This window comes from Hemitrygon akajei, chromosome 8, assembly GCF_048418815.1.
Source record: "Hemitrygon akajei chromosome 8, sHemAka1.3, whole genome shotgun sequence".
Lineage (NCBI taxonomy): Eukaryota > Metazoa > Chordata > Chondrichthyes > Myliobatiformes > Dasyatidae > Hemitrygon > Hemitrygon akajei.
In genome coordinates, this window is record NC_133131.1 from 164,223,139 (window position 1) to 164,242,202 (window position 19,064).

At 44.9% G+C, this 19,064-nt stretch overlaps 1 protein-coding gene across 4 annotated transcripts in view; it reads right to left on the reverse strand.

Annotated features, from left to right (window-relative positions):
• scn5lab (sodium channel, voltage gated, type V-like, alpha b) overlaps positions 1 to 19,064 on the reverse strand; it is a 583,358-nt gene that overhangs the window by 172,424 nt on the left and 391,870 nt on the right. For 3 of the 4 annotated variants that reach the window (XM_073054976.1, XM_073054975.1, XM_073054977.1), the window contains one exon: positions 8,413 to 8,769. The exons of the other annotated variant lie outside the window; for it this stretch is intronic. In XM_073054976.1, coding sequence (XP_072911077.1) covers positions 8,413 to 8,769 — 357 coding nt within the window. The remainder of the gene's footprint in view (positions 1 to 8,412; positions 8,770 to 19,064) is intronic. 4 annotated transcript variants of the gene reach the window in all.

Here is a 19,064-nt window from a genome sequence, read left to right on the forward strand (position 1 = left end):
CCCACCACTTGTGCTGGCAGCTCGCCCCACCCTCTCCTTAAACATTTAACCTTTCACACTTAACCTATGACCTCCAGTTCTAGTCTCACCCAACCTCAGTGGAAGGAGCCTGTATGCGTTTACCCCTCATAATTTTGTATACCTCTATCAATTTTCCCCTCAATCTTCTACGTTCAAGGGAATAAAGTCATAACCTATTCAATCTTTCCCTATAGCTCAGGTCCCCAAGTCCCGGCAGCATCCTTGTAAATTTTGTCTGCATGCTTTCAATTTCATTTGCATTATTTCCTGTAGGTAGATGATCAAAACCAGACACAATACAACAAATTCAGCCTCACCAATGTCTTATACGGCTCAACATAACATCCCAACTCCTGTACTCAGTACTTTGATTTAGAAAGGTCAATCTGCCAAAAGCCCTGGTTAGACCAGAAGACCATAAGACATGGGAGCAGAATTAGGCCATTTGGCCCATTGAGCCTGCTCTGCCATTCCATCATGGCTGATCCTTTATTCCTCTCCTCAGCCCCACTCCCTGGTCTTTTCCCATAACTTTTGATGCCATGTCCAATCAAGAATCTGTCAATCTCTGCCTTCAATATACCCAGTGACCTGGCCTCTGCAGTTGCCTCTGGTAACAAATTCCACAAATTCACCACCCTCTGGCTAAAGAAATTTCTCTGCATCGGTTTTAAATGGACGCCCCTCTATCCTGAGGCTGTGCCCTCTTGTCCTAGACTCCCCCATAATGGGAAATACTCTTTCCACACCTACTCTTGTCTAGGCCTTTCAGTTTTCAAAAGGTTTCAATGAGATCCCTCAAACTTCTAAACTCTAGTGTGTACAGACCCAGAGCCATCTAATGGTCCTCATATGTTAACCCTTTCATTCCTGGGATCATCTTTGTGAACCTCCTCTGGACCCTCTCCAATGCCAGCACATCTTTTCTTAGATGAGGAGCCCCAAAAATATTCACAATACTCAAGGTGAGACCCACTAGTGCCTTATAAAGCCTCAGCATCACATCCTCTGCACTTGTATTCTAGACCTCTTGAAATGAATGCTAACATTGCATTTGCCTTCCTCACCACTGACTCAGCCTGCAAGTTAACCTTTAGGGTGTTCGGCACAAGGAATCCCAAGCCCCTCTGCATCTCAGATTTTTGGATTTTCTCCCTGTTTAGAAAATAATCTGCACATTTATTTCTGCTACCAAAGTGCATGACCATGCATTTTCCAATATTGTCTTTAATTTGGCACTCTTTTCCCCATTCTACTAATCTGTCTAAGTCCTTCTGCAGCCTTACTGTTTCCTCAACGCTAGCTGCCCAGTCTTTGTATCATCTGCAAACTTGGCAACAAAGCCATCTATTCCATCATCTAAATAATTGATATACAGCATAAAAAGAAGCGGTTCCACACCGATCCCTGCACAACACCACTAGTTGCTGGCAGCCAACCAGACAAGGATCCTTTTATTCCCACTTGCTGCGTTCTACCAATCAGCCAATGCTCTAACCGTGTTAGTAACTTTCCTGTAATACCATGGGCTCTTAACTTGATAAGCAGCCTCACGTGTGGCACTTTGTCAAAGGCCTTCTGAAAGTCCAAATATACAACATCCACTGCATCTCCTTTATCTATCCTACTTGTAATCTCTTCAATGAATTCCAACAGGTACATCATGCAAGGTGTTCCCTTCTAGAAACCATGCTGACTCTGTTTCCTCTTGTCCTGTGTCACCAAGTACTCCATAACCTCATCCTTAACAGCTGACTCCAACATCTTCCCTACAACTGAGGTCAAGCTAACTGGTCTATAATTTCCTTTCTGCTGCCTTCTCTACTTCTTAAAGAGTGGTTAGAGAAAAAGGCAGGAGAATAGGGTTGAGAGGCCCTAAACCAGCCATGATCGAATGTCAGAGCAGTCTCAGTGGGCTGAATGGCCTAATTCTGCCCCCAGTCTTATGGCCTTATCTTGGTACATGTGACAATAATAATAAATCTTTTACAGTAACCAGACCTCTGGTTAGCATACGGCTCTGCCTTTCAGACTCGCCCCTGATCTATTTCCACCCTTGTATTAACCTGAATCCACTTGCTCTCGACCTGCCAATGCCCCTCTTCCTTCTCAGCCTCTGCACAATTCACTCCAAAATCCACAGTCGCACAGCTGAACTTCCTGTTCACTCAGAGCCTCAGTGCGGGGTTTCACTCACCGCCATGTGTGCTGTGTCTTCACCCTCATATTTCCAGTGACCTTGCACACAACTCCCAAAATGACATTTTACACATTCCAAAGTGACCTTGCACACAACATTCCAATGTAATTTTTGCACAACATCCCAGTGACATTTTACACAACAGCCCAAAGTGACATTTTGCACAACATCCCCAAGTGACTTTGAACACATCCCAAAGGAGCTATTTGAAGGCAAATCAAGTCACAGCACGTGCTGTAGACAACCTGCTGCGTTCAATCTGGCCCATTGTGCTACTGCCGGGCTGGTCTAAGTGATGAAGTGTATAATCAAATCAGCTATTGAAGGCAAGTCCAATCATGACATTATTCACGAAGTTGATGAAATAATTCCGTGGTCTCACACGCAACGCTGCGCAGGCAAAACTATGCCAGGCTCATTGGGCCATGGATAATGTCAATTCTACCAGGCTAGCTGTATAATAGTGATCACACACACACACGCACACACATAACAGATACAGTGGCATGCAAAAGTTTGGGCACCCCATTCAAAATTTCTGTTACTATGAATAGCTAAGCGAGTAAAAGATGACCTGATTTCCAAAAGGCATAAAGTTAAAGATGACACATTTCTTTAATATTTTAAGCAAGATTACTTTTCTATTTCCATCTTTTACAGTTTCAAAATAACAAAAAAGGAAAAGGGCCCAAAGCAAAAGTTTGGGCAACCTGCATGGTCAGTACTTAATAACACCCCCTTTGGCAAGTATTACAGCTTGTAAATGCTTTCTGTAGCCAGTTAAGAGCCTTCCAATTCTTGTTTGGGGCATTTTCGCCCATTCTTCCTTGCAAAAGGCTTCTAGTTCTGTGAGATTCTTGGGTCGTCTTGCATGCACTGCTCTTTTGAAGTCTATCCACAGATTTTCGATGATGTTTAGGGGACTGTGAGGGCCATGGCAAAACCTTCAGCAGGTGCCTCTTGAGGTAGTCCATTGTGGATTTTGAGGTGTACTTAGGATCATTATCCTATTGTAGAAGCCATCCTCTTTTCATCTTCAGCTTTTTTACTGACGGTGTGATGTTTGCTTCCAGAATTTGTTGGTATTTAATTGAATTCATTCTTCCCTCTACCAGTGAAATGTTCCCCGTGCCACTGGCTAAAACACAAGCCCAAAGCATGATCGATCCTCCCCCGTGCTTAACAGTTGGAGAGGTGTTCTTTTCATGAAATTCTGCACCCTTTTTCTCCAAACATACCTTTGCTCATTGCAGTCAAAAAGTTCTATTTTAACTTCATCAGTCCACGGGACTTGTTTCCAAACTGCATCAGGCTTGTTTAGATGTTCCTTTGCAAAATTCTGATGCCGAATTTTGTGGTGAGGGCGTGGGAAAGGTTTTCTTCTGATGACTCTTCCATGAAGGTCATATTTGTGCAGGTGTCGCTGCACAGTAGAACAGTACACCACCATTCCAGAGTCTGCTAAATCTTCCTGAAGGTCTTTTGCAGTCAAACAGGGGTTTTGATTTGCCTTTCTAGCAATCCTACGAGCAGTTCTCTCAGAAAGTTTTCTTGGTCTTCCAGACCTCAACTTGACCTACACCATTCCTGTTAACTGCCATTTCTTAATTACATTACGAACTGAGGAAACGGCTACCTGAAAACGCTTTTCTATCTTCTTAAAGCCTTTTCCTGCTTTGTGGGCATCATTTATTTTAATTTTCAGAGTGCTAGGCAGCTGCTTAGAGGAACCCATGGCTGCTGATTGTTGGCACAAGGTTTGAGGAGTCGGTATTTATAAAGCTTTGAAATTTGCATCACCTGGCCTTTCCTAACGATGACTGTGAACAAGCCATAGCCCTAACAAGCTAATTAAGGTTTGAGACCTTGGTAAAAGTTATCTGACAGCTCAAATCTCTTGGGGTGCCCAAACTTTTGCATGGTGCTCCTTTCCTTTTCTTTACTCTAAAATTGTACAAAACAAAAATAATACACTAATCTTGCTTAAAATATTGAAAAGAATGTTTCATCTTCAACTTTATGACTTTTGGAGATCAGTTCATCTTCTACTCACTTAACTATTCACAGTAACATAATTTTTTACCGGGGGTGCCCAACCTTTTGCATGCCACTGTAAGTAAAACTACACCAGACTAGTTGGGCACGGTGCACAGCCCTGGTTGCTGTCAGCTCTATAAATGGTGCCACTGTCGCGTATCAGTTAGTGCAACACTATTACAGCTTGGGGCACTCTGCAGTTTGGAGTTCAATTCCAGTGCCATCTGTAAGGAGTCTCACCCACGGAATGTATGGGTTTTCCCCAGGGCCTTGCTTTCCTTCCCACAATCCAAAGATGTACCGGGGAGCTTAACCGGTTATTGTAAATTGTCCCATGATTAGGTTAGGGTTAATCAGGATGGTCGGGTTTTGCTGGGGCAGCATGGCTGAAGGGGCAGAAGGGCCTAGTTTGTGCAGTATTGTGAAACAGATAAGTAAAACTATATCAGACTAGTCGGGGCATGGTCTACAGCTCTGGTTACTGTCAGTTTTGACAGGTGAGCTCTATAATAGTGGTCACTTACACACACAGGCACAAGCTCCCAGTTACTGTGCATGAAGCAGCCTCTGGAGAAGGTCTGTCAGAAGCGGGGACTCCCGGTTTTTAATCAGTAATGTGCTCTGCCATTTTCTCAGAGAAGGGCAGCTAAAAGCTGGAGGGCATAGGTCTAAGGTGTGAGGTGAAAAATGTAAAAGGGAGCTGAGGGACAGCTTCCTTGGGCAGAGGTTGGCGTGTGTATGGAACAAGCTGCCAGACAAAGTGATTGAGGTAGCTACAGTACATTAACAGCACTTGAAAGACTTTGGACAGATTCGTACATGGATAGGAAAGATTTAGAGGGACAAATGAGGGCAGATGGGGCTTGTTTAAATGATCATCCTGGTCAGTATAGATAGGTTGGGCTGAAGGGCCTGTTTCTGAGCTACAGTGTGTGGCTCTAACACCATAAAATATTTGGCTCCCCGTCTTATAAAATGAATGCAAACCTAACTGAAGCTAACCTGTGATTAACAATACTAGGATCGGGAGGGGTATCACTAGGAGATGCTGATGAAGGGTCTCGGCCCGAAACGTTGGCTACTCTTTTCTCACGGATGCTGCCTGACCTGCTGAGTTCTTCCAGTGTAGTGTACGTATTCTTTGATCCACAGCATCTGCAGTTGTATTTTTGTGTTTGGAGAGTGGACAGGTAAGTAGTTGTGAAAGGATTTCATGAGGGGGGTTATAGAGGTTATGAGAGTGTCTAGAACAAGGAATACTAATAAATCCTGCAAGGAGCTCTAGAGAAAATATCTTTACCCAGAGGCTGATGAGAATGCAGGTTTTGTTTGAAGGACATTGGGCTAGTGAGTAGTTTTGGCATTGTAGAATCACACAGAGTGTCTGAGGAGATGGGGCCTTCCTTGCAAGGAAGGTAGTGTTTCCAATAGTGGCAGAACCTAGGAACAACCGCAGAATAGAAGGACGTCCCTTTAGAACAGAGATGAGGAGGAATTTCTTTAGCTGGGGGTGGTGAACCTGTGGAATTCATTGCCACAGAAGACAGTGGAAGCCAAGTCATTAGGTATATTTAAAACGGAGGTTGATACGTTCTTGATTAGTAAGGGTATCCAAGGTTACAGGGAGAAGGCAGGAGAATGGGGTTGAGAGGGGAAATAAATTAGATATGATCTATTGTCAGGGCAGACTCGATGGGCCAACAGCGTAATTCTGCTCGTATGAATTGTGGTCTTCGAGTTAATAAGAAGAAGAAGAAAGCCCTTAACTCCAAGTGGAGTCATCAGGACGCTGTCGTGACGGTGTTTTTTTAAAGCAGGCTTTCTTGTTTTTACGAGGCCGAGTTGCTAGCTCGACGCTCAACCCAGCACGGATGGAAATTGTGCAAGGGAGCCGGCTGGGTTTGAACTCGGGAGCCTTCGCTCTGAAGTCTGGCACTGATGCCACTACGCCACCAGCCAGCCCATTCGAGTCAATACTGGAACTCAAAACCTGAAGATTGAAGACTGAAATTGGCAAGGCTGGAGAGGTCAAAGTCCCTGGGTCAACGTGTCCAGAAGAAGAGGCCAGGTGTCTGAGAGTCCATGGCCAAGGACTCTGGATACAGCCTGTCCTGGGCTTGAAGGCCTGTCTGTGTGCCTGAGTGAGTGGGTAGGTGGAGGGATGGGAAAGGTGCTTGTTTTGCTGTTACTGATTTGTAGTGGTTGTACTGCTGAGCATTGTGGGTATGTTATGTTGGCGTAGAATGTGTGGCAACTCTTATGGGCATCCTGTGCATTCTTAGGTTGTGTTGGTTGTTAACGCACACGACACATTTCTCTGTATGTTTCGATGTACATGTGATAAATAAATCTGAATCTTAAGGCCTTATGGCCCCTTAATATCACCTCACCGAATAAGAAGGCACAGCAGGCCCTCCATTTCCTAAGAAGATTGAAGCAAGCAAGGCTTCCCACCCTCCATCTTAACTGTGTTTTACAGAAGCACCATTGAGAGCGTCCGGACAAGTTGCATCTCCATCTAGTGTGGGAGCAGTCATTTATCGGGCCAGAAGTCACTACTAAGGACAGTGAGAACAGTTGAGAAGATTGCAGGGGTCTCCCTACCACCCATTGGGGGCATTTATCAGGAGCGCTGCATACCCATACTAATAATTAGTATTATTAGGGATCCTACCCATCCACCCAGCATTCCCTTTGACTTTCTACCATCAGGCAGGAGACTCCGATGCATAAAACCAAGAACGGTCAGGATGAGAAACAGCTTCTTCCCCCAGGCCATTAGGCTTCTGAACTCCCTGTCGCATCGTATTTGAAGTGTCACTGGTTAATCTGTTCTGCACTTTCCAATATTTAATTTATGCACTTTAGTTTGTTATTTATGTGTGATTCATCTGTAGGTTTTATCCTTACCTTCCTAAGTTATTGCATGTTATGTGTTCTACAGGGCTTTACACCCTGGTTTGAAGAAACGTTGTCTTGTTTCTATCTACATTATGTAAGACCATAAGACACATAAGGAGCAGAATTAGGCCGTTCAACCCATCGAGTCTGCTCCACTATTCCATCATGGCTGATCCCTGATCCCACTCAACTCCATACACCTGCCTTTTTGCCATATCCTTTGATGCCCTGCCCAATTAGGAAACAATCAACTTCCACCTTAAATATACCCACGGGCTTGGCCTCCACTGCGGTCTGTGGCAGAGAATTCCACAGATTCACTATTCCCTGGCTAAAAAAATTCCTCCTTACCTGTGTTCTAAAAGATTGCCCCTCAAATTTGAGGCTGTGCCCTCAAGTTCTGGATACATCCTCTCCACATCCACCCTACCTAGTCCTTTCAACATCTCCCCGCATTCTTCTAAATTCCATTGAGTACAGGCTGAAAGCTGCCAAACGCTCCTCATATATTAACCCCTTCATTCCCCGAATCATCGGAGTTTCACTACCATGCATTGGGGACATTTATCAGGGGTGCTGATTACGCTGGGCCTTAGTATTATTAATGTTCCCACACACCTCTCCAATGACAACACATACTTTCTAAGATACGGGACCCAAAACTGTTGACAATACTCCAAGTGCAGCCTGACTAGTGTCTTTTAAAGTTTCAGCATAATTTCCTTGCTTTTATATTCTATTCCCCTCGAAATAAATGCCAACGTTGCATTTGCCTTCTTCACTGATTCAACCTGTAAATTAACCTTCTGGGAGTCTTGCACAAGGACTCCCAAGTCCCTCTGCCCCTCTGATGTTTGGACCTTCTCCCCATTTAGATAATAGTCTGCACTATTGTTACTTTTACCAAAGTGCAATATCATACATTTCCCAAAACTTTTTGCCAGTCTTCCAATTTGTCTAAGTCCTGCTGCAATTTCATTGCTTCCTCAGCACTACCTACCCCTCCACCTATCTTTGTATCATCCACAAACTTGCGACAAAGCCATCAATTCCATTATCTAAGTCACTGACAAACAATGTGAAAAGTAGTGATCCTAATACTGGCTCCATGAAGAACACCTATGGTTATATACATGTATATAGTTAAATGACAATAAACTTGACTTGACTTATGGAGTTGCAACATCCCAACAGTGTCCATGATAGTCCCAGCACCCCAAAAGAAGCCCAGAAAGAGAAGGGTGAGGCCTTACCACCAGGTTTCCAATCACCATGACCAGCATGAAGACGAGGATACACAGAGGCTGTCCAGCCACCTCCATGCAGTCCCACATGGTCTCGATCCACTCGCCGCACAGAACCCGAAAGACGATGAGGAAGGAGTGGAAGAAGTCATGCATGTGCCAGCGCGGGAGTGTACACTTGTCTGAGATCTTGCAAACGCAGTCACTGTAGTTCTTGCCAAACAGCTGCATCCCCACCACTGCGAAGATGAAGACAATGATCGCCAGGACGAGGGTCAGGTTGCCCAGAGCACCCATCGAGTTGCCGATGATCTTGATGAGCGTGTTGAGGGTGGGCCATGACTTTGCCAGCTTGAAGACTCTGAGCTGCAAAGCAGAGAGATCCGTGAGGCAAGATCCTACGGGAGTTGGCTAGTAGTCCACAACCATAACAGGAGAGACAGAAGAGGCAGCAGCTGATGGAGCCTGTCTGAGATACCGAAGTGCTGGGTTATGCACTGTAGTTTTGATGGACGCTGGATCAAGGTCTCTTTGGGGGGCTTTTGCTATTGCTTGAATGGTGAGGGGAGTGAAGGGATTTGATGTTTCTATCATCATTCTATGGTGCCTCTTGTTTAGTGGGTGTCTGTGAAGAGTACGAATTTCAGGTTGTATGCTGTATACATTCTCTGATATTAAATGAACCTTTGAACCTGGAGCTATGAACAATCTGCTGGAGGAACTCGGCAGGCTGAGAAGCCTCTATTTAAGGAATTGTCAATGCTTTGGATTGAAACGGCCCCAGTGCGGCATTTTCACTTGAAACATTAACAATTCCTTCCCCCCCCCCCCCCCCCCGCTCCGACAGATGCTGCTCAACCTGCTGACTTCCTCCAACAGGTGGGCTGTTACTCCACAACAATAACAGAATGGGCACAGAAGTGAAGGATTGCTTAAAATGCTTTTATTGTTTGAATTTAAACCTCTTTGCATCGAAGTACTGCACATAACCAGTGAAGAACTGACAGCAGGAGGCCTGTCATATAATCCTTTTAATTACAGACAAGTACATTAAGATCTGATCCTCTGGCAACTGTATGTGTTGGTTTATAACAGTCACGTGCACCGAGAAACAGCAGATAACTTCTGTTTGATTGCAGTGCTCTGTGGTAGATTGAGTGCCCATGAAGTTGTTTTCTAAGGGAGGGGATAGATAATTGATTGATGTCACTAGACCACAAAGATTTTGCTTCCTGAATACTTTTGGGTGTACCTTATGGATTTCGGGCTGCTGATCATGAAATTCACTGTGAAATTTCCCTACCACGCACCTTTTTTTGAAATTGCCTATATTTGTTAATTCAATTCATAATTCGAGTCAGAAGGACTGATACCAAGACTAAGGAAGGCATTTTTGTTGGTCCACAATCAAACAGGTCATCAATGATAGAAAATTCAAAGAACTTCTAGTGGGACCAGAGAAAATCACACGGAAGCCATTCAAGGCTGTTGTTTAAACTACCAAGCCACTAACTCTGTGCAGCTGGTTGCCATCATGCTTCAAGCATACAAAACCATGAAGTGCAACATGTCGCTAAAGATTCGTTTTCTGCATTCCCATTTAGACTTCTTCCCTGCAAATCTTGGTGCTGTCAGTGACGAGCACGGTGAAAGGTTTCACCCGGACTTTGCAGTCATGGAGAAACGGTTTCAGGGCACCTGGAATCCATCAATGCTGGCTGAATATTGTTGGACACCTAAGCAAGAAGCCTCAGACTCTGAGTCCAAGGAAAATCATCAACAAAACATCTTCAGCTTTGTTTAGCTATTGCAAAGCATCAGCAATTAAATGTATTATATTCAATAAAAGTTAATTTAATGTTTCTCCAAATTCCTACGTGACATAAGTAGCTAAAATTATATACATGTTCAGCTTCAAGTCATCTGTCATAACTGCAAAGAAAAGGATTCTGAGGGAGCAAAACTTGCAAAAAAAAATTTGCTGTTCTGCATATTTAATTATCTGGATTAGCATCGAGACTGAGAGGCACAGGTTCAAATCTCAGCAGGGCTGAGGGCAGGTATCATCCGCAAACTTGCGACAAAGCCATTAATTCCATTATCTAAGTCACTGACAAACAATGTGAAAAGTAGTGATCCTAATACTGGCCCCATGAAGAACACCTATGGTTATATACATGTATATAGTTAAATGACCCAGCAGGGCTGTTGGGGGCCGTGAAATGATGGAACAAATTTAGAACCAAAGATAAGTGAATATTATTGATAGGTTAAGGATGACAGGTAAAATATTTAAGGGGAACCTGAGGGGAGAGTTTCTTCACTCGGCCTGCTTGAACAAGAGGCAAGAGTTGTCTCACACTTTTAATGACCAGTCTGACAAGAGTGAGTCAAATACTGGGTCCTTGCACTCCTTCAATGGAGGGACGATTTTAATCAGAACATCCGATGGAGGAACTCAATGGGTTGAGCAGCATCTGTGGAGGATCATGCAAGCTCCGCACAGACAGCATTTGAGCTCAGGACTAAACTTTAACTCGAGAAGTAACTTTGATCCCAATATCATTATCACAGAAAGATTTTATTGTGTCTACATTATTTTAATAATATGGTGACCCCAATATTGTGTGGAATTAGAGTCATAGAGCAGGGAACAGGCCCTTCTGCCCAACTGGCCCATGCTGACCAGGATTCTCTTTAAGCTTGTCCCTTTTGCCTCTGTTTGACCCATATCCCTCTAAACCAAGGGTTCCCAACCTGGGGTCCATCGGTTAATGGTTGGGGTCCAAGGCATGAAAGGCTGGGAACCCCTGCTCTAAACATCTGTTATTCATGGTGAAACTCCCAGAAAATGTAACAAAACAGGGCACATACAGAGAGCCTGTTGGGCATACAAAAATAAATGGACTGCAAAGGGAAGAGAAGAAGATGAAAAATTGCAGCTTCAAAAAGAGCACGAATCTGCATGCTGCTGATGAAATACCTGTGACACAGGACTGGGTAAGCTGAGACTCACGATGTGAAAACTAACACGAAATAAGCAACACGGCTTACACCAGAAGTGAATGACAAATTAATTAAAAGGAATTAGAAAAATGGAGGGCTACGGGTAACCCTAGGTAATTTCCAAAGTAAGTGCATGTTCGGCACAGCATTGTGGGCCGAAGGGCCTGAATCGTGCTGTAGCTTTTCTACGTTTCTACGTACCTGTCTAAGAACCTTTCGAGTACTCTACTGCTAATGTAGGGCGGCGTGGTAGCCTAGTGATTAGCACATTCGCTTTACCGTATAGGTGACCCATGCTCAATTCCCATCGCTGCCAGTAAAGAGTTTGTATGTTCACTCCGTGATCACTTGAATTTCCTCCGGGTGCTCAGGTTTCCTCCCACATTCCAGAGGTGTACCAGTTGGTAGGTTAATTGCCCTGTAATTAGGCTGGGATTACACTGGGGGATGGCCGGGCGGTGCGCCTTGAAGGTGCGGAATCCGCACTGATTTTCAATGATAAAAAGATGTACCTGCCTCCGTCACTTTGTCTAGCACCCAACTCAATATACTGACCACCCTCCGGGTGTAAAAGTTCCTATTAAATCTCTCCACTCTCACCTCTGCTTCTTCCGCACCACCACCCAGACTTCTGAATGTCCACGAACCCGTGAGCACTACCTCATTATTTGTTTTGTTTTAAACTATTTATTTATTTGTGTAATTTGTACTGATTTTATATCTCTGTGCTGTACTGCTGCCACAAAACAAATTCCATGTCATATATGTCAGTGATAATAAACCTGATTCTGATTACTGTGATGTTGAACTTGATTATGTTGGACCCAAATGAGGCATTGATTTTTGTGCAGCTATTTTAAAATGCAAAACAAAGCCTTCAGAGGCTATAAATCCAAAATAAAATGCTAGACTTAAATTATATTGTAATAACAGAACTCACACTTTTTAATAACCTGCACAAGTTAACAAATTAGAAATGACACTGCTCTATTTGAAACAAATTAATTAGCACCTTCATACAGGCATCAAACCAGCATGACTTCGCTCTCTAACAACCTGATTTTCTCTTGCCCCCTTTAAGGTCGGGAAATGTCCCAAGACACTTCACAGTAGCGCAACGAGACTAAAATTTGACACTGTGCCAATGAAGATATTAAGATCGGTTCAGTATTAAGAAGATATTAAGGATGCACTCAAGTGAAATCCCTTTGAGTGTTGTTAATATGCAGACATTAATCCTTTCCGACACAAACTAATCAGAAGGCTCAAGTGTGTACCTCCGGCAGAATTGAACTCTTGAGAGAAACGTTTACCTGACACCGCTCTTTTCTTCTCCCCACCCCTCTCTCTCTCTCTCTCTCCCACCTCCCCCATTCTCCCTGTCTCTCTGATTTCCACTGTCTCTCCGTCTCTCTTACTCCCTCTTTGTCTTTCACATTCTGTCTGCCTGTCTGTCTCTCCCTTTCTCTCTCTGTCTGTCTTAAACACAAGAGATTCAGCAGATGCTGGAAATCTTGAGCAACAGACACACAAAATGCTGGAAGGACTGAGCAAGTCAGGCAGCATCCTGTCGACCTTTCGGGACGATTCCCTTCATCAGGTACCCCCTTCATTTTCTGGAGAGATTGAGCTCTCCTGTCCACTCATCCCACCCCACTGCTCTCTCTCCAGGCACTTACCCTGCAAGCGGGACAAGAGCTGCTCCTACCCATGCACCCCCTCTCTCACCACCATCACGCCCCAAATAGTACATCCAGGGGAGGTGACATTTTCACCTGCAGGTCTGAGGGGTTTATCTCTGCATTCAGTGGTCCCGCTGCAGGCTCCTCTACATGGGTAACACCTGGTGATGACTAGGGAACCTCTTTGTTGAGCACCAGGATCCCCTGGTGGCTGCCAATTTCAATTTGACTTCCCGTTCCCATTCTCACATGTCTGTCATTGACCTTCTCTACTGCCATGATGAGGCGAGGCCAACCTCAGGTTGGAGGGGCAACACCTCATATTTTGCTTGGGCAGCCTCCAACCTGATGGCCTGAACATCGATTTCCCCAGCATTGGGTAATTTCTCCCCTCCCTCCCTTCTCTCTTTTTCCATTCCCCGTTCTGTCTCCCCCTCACCCCTTCTCTTCTCCTTTCGGTGACCCTCCTCCTTCCCTTTCTTCCATTGGCCCAATCTCCTCTCCTATCAGATACCTTCTTCCACCTTTTCGACCTATCACCTCCCAGCTTCATACTTCATCCCCTTCCCCTCACCTATCAGTGTCAGCTTGCTCCCCTCCCCCTCCTCCCACCTTCTTATTCTGACTTCTGCCTCTTAACTTTCCAGCCCTCATGAAGGGTCTCGGCCTGAAATGTCCACTGTTTATTTATTTCCATGGGTGCTGCCTGACTTGATAAGTTCCTCCCTCATTTAATGCATGTTGTCTGTCCACCCACCTCTCTCTCTTTTTTCTCTCTGTCTCTCAGTCTTTCTCTGAGTCTGCCTACATCCCTCCTCCCACACACTCCCTCTTCCTCTCTCTCACTGTTTTCCTTTCTTTTCTGTCTGTCTGTCTCTCTTTCGCTCTCTGCCCCTCCTCAAGTCTCTCTTATTCTCTCTCTCTCTAAGTAAAAGAAAATCATCTGATTTGCATCTCGGAAAGTAGCCGGCCACATTACAAAGGTCTTTAACTGAATCTTTGTCTTATCAATTATTTACAATTATTTCAGATTCCCAGCACTAGCAGCTTTTCTTTTGATTTTTATTTGTTTACTCCTATTGTCATATTTTTATTAATGTTTTTTCCCAATTATGATCCCTGATGCCAAGTGAATTTTCACTGTCTCTGTTTATACTTTGAGAGACAGACAGACAGACAAACCTGACGGCATGAACATTGATTTCTTAAACTTCCAGCAATTTCTCCCTGCCTTCCCCTTCTCTCCTTTTCCATTCCCCGTTCAGAATCTCCTCGTATCCTTTATCTTCTCCTCACCTCCCCTTGGTACCCCTTCTCCTCCTCTTTCTCCCATAGGCCACTCTCCTATCAGATTCTTTCTTCTTCAGCCTTTTCCACCTATCACCTCCCAGCTTCTAACGTCATCCCCCTTCCCCAAATACCTGGCTTCACTCATCACCTCATCGATTCTCCTCCTTCCTCTCCCCCCACATTTTTATGCTCAGCCCGGAACGTCGGCACTTCATTCCTCTCCATAGATGGTGCTTGAAGCTGCTGAGTTCCTCCAGCATTTTGTGTGGATGTTGCAATGGAGTTACACGGCTCAATACCACAGAAACAGGCCTTTCTGTCTATCGTGTCCCTGCTGTTTCTAATACTCTCTACACTAGTAACAGTTGCCTGCATTAGGCCCATATCCCTCTGCTCCTCTCCTATCCAAGTACTGTCCAAATGCATTTTAAATTATGTAATTGCAAGTGGTCCAAAACAGCATTAAAACTAAATACAAGAGCTCTGATGTCCAGCATTTCCAGAGCGACACACACAAACGACTGGAGGAACTCAGCAGCATCTATCACAGAGGTTCCCAACTTTCTTGATGCCATGGACCAACACTATTGAGCATTGATCCCAGACTGGGAACCCCTGGTCTATGGAGTGGGAAAAACAGGCCAAGACAAGACACTTCACCAGCCCTGGAAAAAAAGGGAGCACGAATCCAGAATCAGAAGGTTGGGGATGGGTCAGAGGACAAGCTGGGAGGTGATAGGTGAGACCGGATGAGGGGGTAGGTAGTTTGCTGGAGAAGAGGGGGACAAAATGAGAAGCTGGGACATGATAGGTGGAAAAGGACTGAAGAAGGAGGAACCTTACTGGAGAGGAGAGTGGACCATGGGAGAAAGGGAAGGGCACCAGAGGGAGGTGATGGGGAAGAGAGGAGAAGAGGAGCAAGAGGGGAGCCAGAACGGAGAATGGAAAAAGAGGGAAGGGGGAGGCAGGGAGAAATTGCCAGACGTTTGAGAAATCAATGTTCATACCACCTCAGGATGGAGCTCCCAGCTATCTGCCTAACACCTCCCAGCTTCTCACTTCATCCCCTCCCCCACCCTCAGCTGCCAGCTTGTATTCCTTCCCCTCTTCCCCCATCTTCTTATTCTGGGTTTGTACCGCTTCCTTTCCAGTCCTGGCTATGCATTATTTCCTTTTGTTTTTGGAAATGCCAGTGGAATTAGAAAGAATAGATGCTCTCTGGGTGCTAGATAAGGGCTCTCTTGCCTTTGAGAAACCTTCCAACCTCACTGGATCTATGAGTGACCATGTAATGGTCACAGACTCATCCCTACCCTCACTATTGGAAACATCTTGGAAACTTCTGCCTCCATTCACACATCCTCTTTCAGGAACCTGTACCAGCCTGGTCAAATATGATGGCAGAATATAGCATTAATGGTAAGACTCTTGGCAGTGTGGAGGATCAGAGGGATCTTGGGCTCTGAGTCCATAGGACACTCAAAGCCGCTGTGCAGGTTGACTCTGTGGTTAAGAAGGCGTACGGTGTATTGGCCTTCATCAATTGTGGAATTGAATTTAGGAGCTGAGAGGTAATGTTGTAGCTATATAAGACCCTGGTCAGACCCCACTTGGAGTACTGTGCTCAGTTCTGGTCATCTCACTACAGGAAGGATGTGGAAACCGTAGAAAAGGTGCAGAGGAGATTTACAAGGATGTTGTCTGGATTAGGGAGCATGCCTTATGGGAATAGGTTGAGTGAACTCGGCCTTTTCTCCTTGGAGCGAAGGAGGATGAGAGGTGACCTTATAGAGTTGTACAAGATGATGAGAGGCATTGATCGTGTGGATAGTCGGAGGCTTTTTCCCAGGGCTGAAATGGCTGCCACAAGAGGACACAGGTTTAAGGTGTTTGAGAGTAGGTACAGAGGAGATGTCAGGGATAAGTTTTTTACTCAGAGAGTGGTGAGTGCGTGGAATGGGCTGCCGGCAACGGTGGTAGAGGCGGATACAATGGAGTCCTTTAAGAGACTTTTGGATAGGTACATGGAGCTTAGAAAAATAGAGGGCTATGGGTAAGCCTAGTAATTTCTAAGGTAGGGACATTTTCGGCACAAATCTTTCAGCCTGGTCTCTCCCCATCCTAGGAGGTAGGCCCTTCATCCGAGGGAAGTAGCTGAGGGTTAATTCTGAGCTGGACCTCAGTGGTATCGGAGTCGCCAAGAACAAAGTGTGTTGGCGTGTCACGATGACATTACCTGAAGGTGTGGGTTAATGACCATTGAGATATGAGTTCAGATCCTACCAGGAAATTGGGTGAAATTAAATCCAAGAAGCTCAATAGGGCAGCAAGGTGCTTTACAGTACAGGTGGCCCGGGTTCAGTTCCTGCCACTGACTGTACGGAGTTTGTATGTTTTCCCCGTGACCATGTTGGTTTCCTCCGCGTGCTCTAAAGACGTACTGATTTATAGGATAATTAGTCATTGCAAATTGTCCTGTGATTGGGCTGGGGTTCAATCGGGGAATTGCTAGCCAGCGAGGCTCGATGGGCCCAGAAGGCCTATTCTGTGCTGTATCTCAATAAATCAGAAACTCAATTAATTTCTAGCATAATGCTTTATAGCCTTAGCGATGGGAAGATCAGGTTTCAATTCACACCACTCTCTGTATGAACGGAAACTACTACGAAAGGTAGTGGATATAGCCTAGTCCGTCACAGATAACGCCTCTCCCACCGTTCAGTACATCTACACAAAGCTGTCACAGGTCTCGGACCATCAGGTTCAGGAACAGTTATTAGCCCCCCCTCCTAAGCATCAGGTTCAGGAACAGTTATTAGCCCCCCCCCCTCCCAACCATCAGGTTCAGGAACAGTTATTAGCCCCCCCCCCCTAAGCATCAGGCTTTAGAACCAGAGGGATGACTTCACTCAGCTTCACCTGCCCCATCACTGAAATGTTCCCACCATCTATGGTCTCACTTTCTTTTTGTATTTGTTGTCTTTTGCACACTTTTGAACACCCAGTTGGTGGGGTCTTTTGTTGATTCTATTATGATTATTATTCTATGATGGATTTGTTGAGTATGCCCACAAGAAAAGTGTTGTATAAGGTGATTCTGTGTACTTCGATTATAAGCTTACTTTGAGCTTTGAAGGAGTTTGTCCCTGTGACCGTGTGGGTTTCCTCTGGGTGCCCTGCTTACCCCTCCCATTTGAAAGCCACGCGGGTTAGTAAGCGTCAATGAGTTGTGGGCCTGTATGTTGGCACCGGAAGCGTGGTGAGACTTGTGGGCTGCTTCCCAGAACAATCCTCAGATTGTATCGGTTGTTGATGCCAGCGACACATTTCACCCTACATTTCAGTGTGTCAATGGACGTGTGGCAAATAAAGCCAATTCTTAAATCTTTAGAAACAACTGGATTATTGTAAAAGTTATGCAAGTGAGGATTGAGCACAGATCCTATCTCGGTGTTACAAGACTTCTGAATGGCCCTTTATATAATAACATGGACTCTTAACCTCACGATCTCCCTCGCCATAGCCTTGTACCTTGGTGTGTTGGGGAGGAAGCATTAAGAAGAGGGACGCCTCACGTCTTAATAAGCAGGTAAGGAAGGCGGGCTCTGTCGTGGGCAAAGTACTGGAGAGTTTAACATCGGTAGCTGAGCGAAGGGCGCTGAGTAGGCTACGGTCAATTATGGAAAACTCTGAACATCCTCTACATAGCACCATCCAGAGACAGAGAAGCAGTTTCAGCGACAGGTTACTATCGATGCAATGCTCCTCAGACAGGATGAAGAGGTCAATACTCCCCAATGCCATTAGGCTTTACAATTCAACCGCCAGGACTTAAGAACTTTTTAAAAGCTATTATTAATGCTTTTTGAGATAGTGATTTAGATGCATATCATATTTTTACTGAGTTAAGTATTGTATGTAATTAGTTTTCCTACAACAAGTGTATGGGACATTGGAAAAAAGTTGAATTTCCCCATGGGGATGAATAAAGTATCTATCTATCTATCTATCTATCTATCTATCGTCTGCCTGCACTGCACTTTCTCTGTAACTGTTACACTTCATTCTGCATTCTGTTATTGTTTCTCCTTGTACTGCCTCTACGAAACAATATGATGAAATGATTAGTAAAGATGACATGCAAAACAATACTTTTCTCTGTAGCTCAGCTCAAAGTTCAAAATATATTATCAGAGTACATGCATGTCACCACATACAGCCCTGAGATTCTTTTTCTGTAGGCATACTCAGCAAATCTATCTGTAGAACGGTAACTATAAACTGTAAACAACAGGGACTGTAAACTGTAGTCAATGAAATGGAGTAGATTTAAGAGAAAAACTGGTACAATTTCCTGCAGCCTGCAGAGAGTCACCGAAGTATACCGGAGCCACCTTAGCTTGCTACACGTGACAATAATAATGTAAGAGGCAGCCCGGTGTCGTAGTGGTTAGCACAACGCTTTACTGTACCACCGACCCAGGTTTAATTCCCACCGGTGCCTATAAGGAGTTTGTCCATTCTCCCTGTGACTGTGTGGGTTTCCTCCAGGTGCTCTGGTTTCCTCCCACGGTCCAACCACGTACAGGTTGATAGGTTAATTGGTCATTGTCCTATGATTAGACTTCGGTTAAATTGGGGGTTGCTGGGCTGTGTGGCTCGGGGGGGCGGGAAGGACATGTT